General features: G+C 45.7%; 1 protein-coding gene across 4 annotated transcripts in view; it reads right to left on the bottom strand.

The window, feature by feature from the left end:
• GBE1 (1,4-alpha-glucan branching enzyme 1) overlaps nt 1–2,770 on the bottom strand; it is a 290,444-nt gene extending 287,674 nt beyond the window's left edge. Inside the window, exon 1 of one of the 4 annotated variants that reach the window (XM_077819979.1) lies at nt 2,525–2,769. In XM_077819979.1, coding sequence (XP_077676105.1) covers nt 2,525–2,625 — 101 coding nt within the window. In that variant the 5' untranslated portion in view covers nt 2,626–2,769. Of the gene's footprint in view, nt 1–2,524 lie in introns of all 4 variants that reach the window. The other 3 variants (XM_077819985.1, XM_077819991.1, XM_077819997.1) reach the window with 3 other exon arrangements.
• Between the last annotated feature and the right edge of the window lie 8,881 nt (nt 2,771–11,651).

Genomic DNA, 11,651 nt, shown 5'->3' on the forward strand with positions numbered 1-11,651 from the left:
ATGATCTATTTTATACATATACTCAGGTATTTGTAGATGAATCTATTTCTACTTCTAGCTAATTCACGGTCTTAAGCTTCATTCTTAAATATTTTTTATCTGTATTGTGCCCATCTTGTTTTAAGTCTGCTGCCAGGGAATACATGTTTCCACAGTAATTTTGTAGCAAGTGACCATTCATTTGCCTGGAACATAACAAGGTATCAGGGCTCATTGGAGGCCCATGTTTCATGGACAAGTCAGGTACATTGCTAAGTAAACTTCAGTGTCAATATGAAATTGGCACACAATGGCAAATTCATGGTGCTTGAAGACTATGGCTGGGACAAAAGTAGACATGTTTCAGAGTAACAGCCGTGTTAGCCTGTATTCGCAAAAAGAAAAGGAGTACTTGTGGCACCTTAGAGACTAACCAATTTATTTGAGCATGAGCTTTCGTGAGCTACAGCTCACTTCATCGGATGCATACCGTGGAAACTGCAGCAGATATTATATACACACAGAGATCATGAAACAATACCTCCTCCCACACCACTGTCCTGCTGGTAATAGCTTATCTAAAGTGATCATCAAGTTGGGCCATTTCCAGCACAAATCCAGGTTTTCTCACCCTCCACCCCCCTACACACAAACTCACTCTCCTACTGGTAAAAGCCCATCCAAAGTGACCACTCTCCCTACAATGTGCATGATAATCAATGTGCATGATAATCAAGGAAATGGCCCACCTTGATTATCATGCACATTGTAGGGAGAGTGGTCACTTTGGATGAGCTTTTACCAGCAGGAGAGTGAGTTTGTGTGTGTGGTTTTTGGAGGGGGGTGAGGGGGTGAGAGAACCTGGATTTGTGCAGGAAATGGCCCACCTTGATTATCATGCACATTGTGAAGAGAGTTGTCACTTTGGATGGGCTATTACCAGCAGGAGAGTGAGTTTGTGTGTAGGGGGGTGGAGGGTGAGAAAACCTGGATTTGTGCTGGAAATGGCCCAACTTGATGATCACTTTAGATAAGCTACTACCAGCAGGACAATGGGGTGGGAGGAGGTATTGTTTCATGATCTCTGTGTGTATATAATATCTGCTGCAGTTTCCACGGTATGCATCCGATGAAGTGAGCTGTAGCTCACGAAAGCTCATGCTCAAATAAATTGGTTAATCTCTAAGGTGCCACAAGTACTCCTTTTCTTTTTGAAAAGTAGACATGTTATTCCCTACAGTATAGACACAAACAGTAAATGCAGTCAGATTTCTAGCACTGTTAATGATAAAGAATCACACCTGCCAGTCAGTGCCTTCTAAATAGCATTGCCACTGCACCCTCTATTCTAGGGATTAGAAATTTTACCTCATGGCATGCACAGTACATACTTTCCTAAAACTAACTTGTGGTTTTTAAGCTCAAGACTGGCTTAAAAGACTGTTTTCCTTGTGTGATGTGTATTCTTTAACTCACTAACAAGATCTCAAGGCAAGAACAGTTAAACCAACCACGATAACATCCTGAACTCTGCTGACTTACGCAGGAGGTGGACTGATGAACAGTCTGAGTGATGCAATTTGCGTATTTTGCCGGGTGTAGGTGCATACATTGCCACAAACTGCTGCAAGCCCCAGTACAGCCATTCAAGGTCGCACAGTAAATAACCCTTTCATTCAATTAGACACACGGATTAAACCAGAGACAGGCAGGCAAATATGCAACTCACTGACATAGCACAAGGACTGTGTCACAACGAGGGGTGGGGCCAGAGAATGATTTAGCAGTTCCAATGTATTGAAATGCGAGTCAACTTTAAAGGCGGTTATAGGAGAGGACTGGAAACGCCCTCCCCCTCACTCGTTGCAGTGAATGACACTTAACAGGCACGTCTGAGAGCAGTACTGAAAATGCCTGCAGCAGCCCACAGCGGCTTGTGTTCGCGCCTCTCATCGGGCGATATAAACAAAAAGTTTCTTTACTGAGGTCGCCGACCAACAACACGGTAGATTATGAAAAGGGAACGAAAGGTGGAAACGCAGGTTCCTTGTCACCACCAAGATTCACCTGCTCTCTGGCGTTTCCCAAATTCCCACTGGGGAGAGAAAAACTGCAACCAAGTCAGTTTCACTTTCCTATGAGGGCTGCCGGGCCCGGGCGTGCGGGGCAGCGCGGGCTCATGAACAGCTGTTCTCAGGGCTACCTTTTTAATGGTGATGTCTGGAAACACGTATTGAGACCAGCCCCACCCCGGCCCCTCACTCCCCAGTGCCCACGCAAGGCCAAATTGCGCATTGCCCCTGCCCCCGGAGCAGAGGAGCCCCCACCCCACCCCACACACACACACACACACCCTGTGCCCGGGGACCCCACGCCCGAGCACCGAGCCCCAGGGAAGATGAGACTCCGCCGGCCCCAGCCTGGCCAGGCGGAGGCGGCTCGGGGGCGGTCACCGGCCCCCGCGGAAGCGCCGCCCCGGGGCCGGCCTGCCTCCCGCTCGCGGGGCTGCGGGCCGGCGCGACCCCTGGGCGCGGGGCTGCGGTACCTGCGCTGGAAGTCGGGCGCGAAGGGGGCCAGGTAGGGGTCCCGCGCCAGCAGCCGCGGCAGCTCCGGCACAGACACGCCCCGCGCGACAGCGGCGGCCATTTTACCCACGGCAGCGGTCGCCGGCTGCCTTGGCCCGGCCTATATACACCGGTGTGGGGGGGGGGGCACGGACACCCCGGCCCCGCCCCCAGCTGGGGGGCAAGGCCCGGACACCGGCTCCCTGCAGCACCCCCCCCGCAGGGTCCGCCCCCGCCCTGGGGAGCCGCAAAGCCCCGCCCCCCGGCCGGCAGCCGCGTGCGGAGCCCGGGCTCTGCGGGGAGTAACGGATGCTTCAGGACCCCTGGGAGCTGCCGGCGCCCAGCCCCCAGCGCTGGGGAGGGAGCCCTGCCGCGAGCCAGCCACGCCCTGGCCGGGGCCCGGGGAGTTTTCTTCTGAGCCCCAAACGCCAAAAGGCGGCGGGTGGCCGCGCAGGGCGGGGGGGCTTGTAACCCTTCCTGTCTGACCCCCCCGCCCCGCGCGTCCGTGATAGGGTCCGAGTGAAACTTCTAACCGCCCCGTTGTGTGGACGGGCTGCATTTGGCTGGTAGCTACGGACCCCGCCCCCCGGTCAGAGAAGCCGAAGCTCATCACACAGTGCAACGAGGGCTGCCATTCTAATAGCCCAAACCCAACCCGCTAGCCCCGCCCCCTGCGGCCCCGCCCCCCGCTCCCTGCAGTCCCCCTCCCTCCCCGGCTCGCTCTCCCCCACCCTCCCTTTCCCGGGGGCTGGGGCGGGACTGCAGGAGGCTTGAGGACTCTAACTGCGGGTGCGGGCTGTAGGGTGGGGCCAGAAATGAGGGGGCCAGGGGTGGGGGGCTTTGGGGTGCAGGAGGGGGTGAGGGCGCCGGCTGGGGGTGTAGGCACTAGGGTGGGGCAGGGGGCTTCGGGTTGAGGCAGGGAATTGGGGTGCAGGAGGGGGTATGGGCTCTGGGATGGGGTCAAGGATGAGGGGTTTTGGGTACAGGAGGGGACTCTGGGTTGAGGCTCCCTACCTGTCCTGGCACCGTGATGTGCCCTGGAAGCGGCAAGCAGGTCTGGCTCCTAGGCTGGTGGGGAGGGGGGCTCTGTGTGCTGCTCTTGCCTGCAGGCACTGCCTCCCTGCCCCCCCCAGCTCCTATTGGCCACGGTTCCCGGCCACTTGGAGTGCTCAGAGCAGGGGCAGCTCACTGAGCCCTGTGCATGCTCCAACCCAGGAGCCAGACCTGCTGGCCGCTTCTGGGGCACACGGCGGTGCCAGGACAGGTAGGCACTAGCTTTCATTAGAGCCGCAGCACCGCTGACCGGACTTTTAACGGGCCAGTCAGCAGTGCTCACCGGAGCCATCAGGGTCCCTTTTCGACCGGGCAGTATGGTCGAAAACTGAACACCTGGTCACCCTAATTAAAATATATATTGGCCTTTAGTCCCCTAAGATCAGTGGAGTGGAGTCCCCTTTTCCCTTCCCATACACACGCGGAAGACACACTCCTGCCCCCGTAGCTGTTCTTTCTGGATCATGCAAACATTTTTGCATAGCAGTAAAATTACACAATCATGTGTTTGCAGGACTGGGGCCTTCCTTAGTACTAGTATAGTTACATCTTGCTGTGACTGCCTTCATCGCACAACAATAAATGTAGCCTCCAATACTGTGAACAACAAAGAGCATCCAAGCAGGAAACTGCAAAGGAGGACATACAATGTATCTGTTGTTTGTGGAGTGAGAGGCAAACAAGTCACGGCTGGCAAGCTGCATTTAGGTCAGTGAAGGACATGTATAACAGAAGACATATAACAGTGCAGTTCCTCGGCAGGACATAGCGCAAGTTATATGGAATATATGCATATAAAACAGTTTGCTCTTCTCCATGTGGTTCCATTTCTGAGTTTTCACCAATATTCTTTAAACTGCTCATGTGCAAACAATACAAGAAAATCTTATTTATTTTTTTTTTAACTGTAAATGACTCCACCTCAAGGCCTCACTGTAAGTTCTGTGGTACTTAAATGTTTGGTACTGTGCTGAGCATACCAAATGCTCAGAGGCAAGCACAGTAGGTACCTGGAGAAGGAGACCTCACTCTCTAGCCCCTTCATTGGGTTACTCTAAACACTTACAGTATCTGATGAATAAGAAAAGGTTGCTTTGCTAGGACTGCCAGAAATAAACACTGCAGTTAGTTATACTAGGTACACAAACAAAAGATGATAAACAGAACCTGTACCAACGCAGACTCCAAGGGCAATGTAGTATGGGTGTATGGAGTTAGAGTTTCACAGACCTAGGCTAATGCTAAAGATGTTAACTCCAGGCCATCCCTATCTGTAGAGTCAGTCATGTGCTAGCCGGCAGATCGCTTTGGCCAGAGCAACTGTAGTCTTGTTCAGGCGCATATACACACAGCACCCTTGTTTGCTGGCCATTTCTGGATACTTACCTGCCTCCCAACACACACACACACACGCTTTCCAGCCATCTTTCAGCCCTTCATACCAGTTCTTAGCTGCCTGTACCCTCCACAGCCTGCTGTCCAGCAGCTGCTTCCAGCTTACTGCCACAGTTGCCAGGAAAAACAAGCCTGATTGGTCCAAAAACACACGAAAACTGCAAAACAATGGTGGCTAGTGGGAGGTGCAGCAGCCCAGCCTCAGCCTTCCTCCAGAGCCCAAGTCCCTTGGCAGTACTTCCCTTTTGTGCATTGAAGGGGTTACGGAGCTCTCTGCCGAATGTTTGTGCACTGGGGGGTTAACAGTACTTTATCCAAGGTGGGCCAGAAACAGGATAGATGTAGCCTCCTCTTCATCAATAACATGTCTGTTTAGCTGCGCTGACTGTTTTCCATGACTCATCAGAGGAAAAAATATACTTGTTTTTTTTATGAGACATCCTCTCAATGTCTCAAGAATCAGGAGGTTGAACAAATACAGTACCTCCAGCAGCAGATACATCTGCTTTAATTTTTGGAGGAATGGAATAGAATCTATGATATACACAGAAATAGCTATAATATCCAGACCTAGCAGAGCAGAGATTTTATTTTCTACATGATTCACTATTTTTGCAGGCTCTTCTCCATTTAGGATTATGAGGAGTCTTTGATTTTTAGATTTTATATGATTCTCAAGTCAGCCTACATATCAATGGGCCCAGTGTCTTCATTAGACCAGAGATTTTATTAATGTAATATATCTATATCTTGTCTTCCTACTTCAGGATAATACTGTAACACTCTGTGCAGCATGTGTTCCACTGTAAATGAGTCTCCACCATTCTCAGTGTACTGTCCACAATGGAGACCTTAAAGGACAGAGATTCCACTATATTACCAAGGGACAGGAACTTGCTTTCCCCAGGGGCTTCCACTTCATCTGTGTTCTGGTTTAAAGCTTCCAGCAATTCTTATTGGAGAGGTCACCGGCTGCTGAAGCATGGGGAGGAAAGCAGTTCCTGCAGTCCTTGCATGCAATAGAGTGGGAAACAGAAGCTACTATTTTTTAGGACTTTTCCCTTTGTTTTTCCCCATTCTCAGACAGCTCAAGCAGTTCACATAATCATTATCAGCTGTCTGTAAAAAAAATGAGAGAGATTCAAAAATCAGCAATTTGTAAGTGAATACTGGAGATCTAGCTGTGAGTCTTCGCTCCCTGAACATCAGGAACCAGCTCCAAGTTCCAGACTTTTAACATTGAAGGCTTTAAATAGAGAAGACATGGAGTCCAAATGTCAGAAGACACTGACCAAACCTTGAACTTTGGGGAAGTTTGAATTCAGATCCAAATTTTGCAACAAGCCTGCCTGTACAATGGATCAAATCAAAATCCTGTGATAAATATGCTGAAAATTAGGAAAATCTGGAACACAATTCTTGACTTAGGCCCATGTTGAAAAATGCAAATTAATGCACATTGGAAAACTGACTAGATAATTAACAGAGTTGGATTTTTCTTGGTGCTCTAACAGAGTTGTTTTTGCTGTCCCTATGAAAATGAAAAATTATCCTCACTTCAAAATTGACCACCATTCTAAAAAAAGGCCCGTTCCTAGGTTGAGTAACAGGCTGCCTTAAATTCCTTCTTAAGACAAATGTAAGTATGAACATTTCATGCTTCAGTTCATCATGATCCCGCAAAATTAACTCTGTAGGAACTGTTCATAGAAGATGTCATTGAGCCAAATCCTGCTAGTTTGCTGGGATTGTTTAATTGATTCTAGAACCCAGACCACTAAATGATATCTTTTACCACCTGACATTCCTATCCTCCCTCTTAGCTAATCCCTCTCTCTACAGATTTTTTGTGTTCTGTTTTCTCTGCTCTCAACAGAACCAAGTGGTTCACTCTACTGAGGGTTAAGAGGCTTCTGGGTGGCTTCTCCCCCTATCTCGCAGCTTCAGTGAGATGGCCAGATAAAGTTCACAGCCCACCCACAAATTCATCTTTGTTTTTAGAGGTTAGAAAATCATCTGCCTGATCCCTACAAAACAGTAGGCAAAGAGAAGCTCTCCTGATATTGTTGCAACTGGCACCTGTAAGCATTAGATTGCCAATCAACAGCACCCCATTATCTCCAACCAAATGTTCTCAGGTTTATAGCCAACATAGTAGTGTTTAGGAAAGGAGCCCGGTGGCTGCAGCAGTAGTTTGTGGGGACGGGATAGGGTGGTTCTCTTGTTTGCTCTGTTGTGAGAGAATTTGCGGTCACACTGAGCCAGAGTTTCAGTAATGGCATTGGAAATGTTTTATTGACAGTATTTTCTCCATTGCTGGCCCACAGAGACCTGGAGCCCAATTCTCCACTGTTTTATTCCAATTTTTTTCCAGCATAACTCCACTGAAATCAATGGCGCTATAGTAGCATAAAACTAGAATTGCACATTGGAGAATGAAGCCCCTGATGTTTATCATCAGGTTAAATATGGTAAGTAGTGGCTTAGTGATTTTTCAAGTTTACTATAGTAGCTGAAATATATAGGCAGCAGAGTAGTTTAAAACTGAAGGCAGTTGTACGGTAAGTTCCAAATCTTTCACTCAGCTGCTCAAGTAAAGCATCCATAAATGGGAGGAATTGTGAACATTTATAATGCTGTTGTCCCAAGTCTCATAATACACTCAGCCTGCCATTTAGTCATTTGACAATATAGCATACGGAAAACCTTACACCAACATCACTTCCCCTTTGTTTTGCTTTTGCAAAGTTTGTCGAATTTATGCTCACTGGCTTTGAAAAACTACATTTCATCATTTCAATTTGGCTGTTGGCCACAAGCAAATCAGTTGTGGTGTATTGTTGTACTGGGCTGAAGTTATCTCACACAAATCTGCTTCAAGAATATTGTGTGAGATGCTGAACTCTGCGTCCTGTGAAGAATGAGGGAACATAGCTCGGCTTTTCCCAAACTTTATGTTTCCAGAATATCCAAACGATATAAGTAATACTGGTAGGAAAAAATGAGCATCATATTGATTGTCATCCATTGAGCCTCAATAAATATACCTCGTGTTTCACAATACTTTCTTAGGAATACAAGCCTTGTTGACATAATGTTCTTAGCTGGATTATTTATGTTATTGTTTTTGCAACAATATCCTAACAATTATGAATTGAAGAAATCTTATTAAGTATACTGATCAGCATGTCTAGTCAGTGATGTGCACAATAGACAGGTACTATATCAGGGTGCTAATTAAGAATAAATGCCTAAGCTCCAGAAAAGCATCCACATTTTGTACTAGCGCCATCAAAACTCAAAACCACAAATTTTACTGAGATCCACCCCTATGATTCACATCTCAGTCAATATCCTCTCTCCTATGCCTTTTCCAGTCAATTCATTGATTTCTGTGAACTTGAAAAAGTCCTCTCTTGCTGATATTATTGGGCAGGTACCTTAAGCAAAGGGTTATTTTGATGTTTTTTCACACTGTGCGTTGTTTCACCTGCAGTTACACTCATAAAAACTTTGAATTGTTCTTACAAATCATAAATTAGCCTGTTATTTCTTGACCAATACACTAAGGCGCTTGTCTTATTATTCTCCAACTCCTTGTCACCAGTGTCAACACACGCATAACAAAAAAAAAAAAAATCTCATGCAGGATTCCATCATTCTGAACTAGGTCATTTTTTAAGGCAGAACCATCATCCCTGACTACGAAATGATATTCTGAAGAACTCAAGCGCAAGTGTTACCCAACATGATTTTAAACGGGACCTTTCAGTTCCTCTCAGTCTCATTACAAATGGTTTGTCTAACTCACAGCTAACATCAGATCATTGATAAGTGCTCACTATGAAGTTCCTATTACTATTTATATTGTGGATATTTATATACCTGAAAGCCCTAGTCTTCCTTCTCAGTTCTTTTTGCAATAATCTGTTTTGCTGCGATCTGAGTAATCTCAGACGCAGCACTTGCCTGAAAATCTTTAAGGACTTTTTCATGCACACCCCCCAACTTTTGTGAACCTTGACCCAAAAAGCACAAAGTCGTGGCAGTGAACACTCTTCTGCACATTGGAATCAGCTGCGGAATCATACTTCTAAAGGTGCTCATGACAAAGATCCTGGCTTGGGTCTGCCACTGCACCTAGTTTCCACAAAAGAGCTGGCTGCTGAAAAAGTACGGCCAATTGTTTAGTTCTAATACTGTCTTCAACTTTCTCCATAATGTTATAAAATGGCATATAAATTCTTCAGAATTAAAAGGAAGTTTCTTCACTTTACCAGTAATCTGATTTCTGAGGTTGCTATTCATATTTGCTTCAATAGATGGAAACAATCACAGAACTTTTTAAAGTTCTTAAACATCATTATTCTTTCCCTTGATTTCCAGTAATAGCTCATCATGTCCAGCATTCCACGTTAGTTTTATCTTTCTGGGTTACTTATGTTCTGGGTTAAATAGTGCATGTAGCTGTTTGAAGAATATCCTAGTCAAGTTATATTGTATTGCTTGAAATACAACTTCCAGCAACACTGTAATCTCCTTTCCATTTGTTGGGAGATTTTTTTTAATCATGCATTTTTTAAAGGTTGAAGCTCTCTGTTTAAGTCCCCTGCCTTAGTCATTCCTACCTCTGGCTTTTTTATTTGTCCAGTTTTTCATACTGTAAACCATGCTGCACAGTTTTCCTTAAAGGAATTTGAGTTACCTGAAATTAATAAAGTTTCATTTGCAGATGAGTGAGCTCCATGCCGTTATATAGAGGCAGAGAGAAGCATTCTGGTTTCTCGGTGCTTTCCTTGTCTGTCATTTTCAGGTTTACTTTTGGAGATACTTTTTAGATCAGTGGAGGTACCTACTTTTTGCATGGCGGGTGGGACTTTTGCATATAAGGTCTGAATTTCATCAGGATATATTTCAGGATTTCTGCACAGAGTCACAAAGTTTGTCTGCATCATGCTCTCTTTCCATCGACCCAAGCATGGTATTTGCTCAATTTATCAGCTGCTGTTTACTAAGCAGCTGTCCTCATTGAGCTGTCTGCTGTTTTTCTTAACTGTTCAAATAGTTTGCAAATTGTACGTTATTGATAGGTCACAGTTCTTACCCTAATTTTGATTTGTGGAATACAACTATTCTGCTTTTAGCTTTTGCCCATTTTTATTAATGCCTTTGTATATTATTGGACAAATTCTCATTTACACTAGATTAATAGATTCCAAGACCAGAAGGGACTCTTGTGATTGTCTAGTCTGACCTCCTGTATAACACAGGCCATAGAATTCCCCCAAAATAACTCCTGGAGCTCATATTTTAGAAAAACATCCAATCTTGATTTAAAAATTGTCAGTGATGGAGGGTCTACCATGAAACTTGGTGAATTGTTCCAATGGGTAATTAGTCTCACTGTTAAAAACGTATGCCTTTTTTCCAGTCTGAATTTGTCTAGCTTCAACTTCCAACCATTAGATCATATTATATCTTTCCCTGTGAGACCAAAGAGCCCATGAGTAAATATTTGTTCCAAGGTAGGTACTAATAGACCGTACGTAAGGGTATGTCTACACAGCCGACGTTAAAACGCTGCCCCGGCAGCGCTTTAACATGGCTGTGTAGTCGCGGCACCAGCACCGGGAGAGAGCTCTCCCACCATTGGAATAAAAGCACCTCCGCGAGGGGAATAGCTACCAGTGCTGGGAGCATGGCCCCCAGTGCTGTAGCACTATCTACGCTGCCACTTTACAGTGCTGAAACTTGCATCCCTCGGGGGGGGGGGGTGTTTTTTCACACCCCTGAGCGAAAAAAGTTTCAGCTCTGTAAGTGGCAGTGTAGACAAGGCCCAAATCATCCCTTCACCTTCTCCTTGTTAAGCTAAATAGAATGAGCTTCTTGAGTCTATCACTATAAGGCAGGCTTCCTAATGCATTAATCATTCTCATGGCTTTTCTCTGAACACGCTCCAGTTTTTCAACATCCTTCTTGAATTGTGGACACCAGAACTGGACACAGTATTCCAACAGCAGTCCTACCAATGCCAAATACAGAGGTAAAATAACCTCTCTACTCCTACTCAAGATTCCCATTTATGCATCCAGAGATTGCATTAGCCCTTTTGTTCACAGTGTCACACGGGGATCAATCAGCTGATTATCCATCATGACCCCAAATATTTTTCAAACTAAATGCCATCTAAAACACAGGTAGCATAACAGGGCCATCAAGTGGACCTTTGCTCAACTAGAACAGTGTGAAGGTGACTTACGGTAAATAGAAATCAGGAACTGATAAGCCCAGATCCTCCACCTCCATACCTTTGAGGATCTGGGCCTATGTTGTAGATGCTAATACACTTCTGTTTATTGCACTCTCCACCAAAGAGTTTTGCAAATCTCTTCTCATCTTAGTTAATATGCCTAGAGTTTTGCTCTCTCCTGTTCTTAGCCTTTTTTAAAATCTCTTCAAGTAAAGGTCTTTTGTATTGGCAGGGTGGTGTTCCTTTTAGCTGCATTTTTGAAAAATATAAAGCTTCTCAGATAGGCTTCAAAGGATTCCCGGTATGTTAGACGGGATTCAACAGTGCTTTTATTGTCTTTTGCCTCAGATTGTAAAGTCTGGATAGTTAAACAATAAAGTATCTCCTCCAAGGGATTAGTTATCTGTCTA

Source organism: Eretmochelys imbricata, chromosome 1, assembly GCF_965152235.1.
Source record: "Eretmochelys imbricata isolate rEreImb1 chromosome 1, rEreImb1.hap1, whole genome shotgun sequence".
Classification (NCBI taxonomy): Eukaryota; Metazoa; Chordata; order Testudines; family Cheloniidae; genus Eretmochelys; species Eretmochelys imbricata.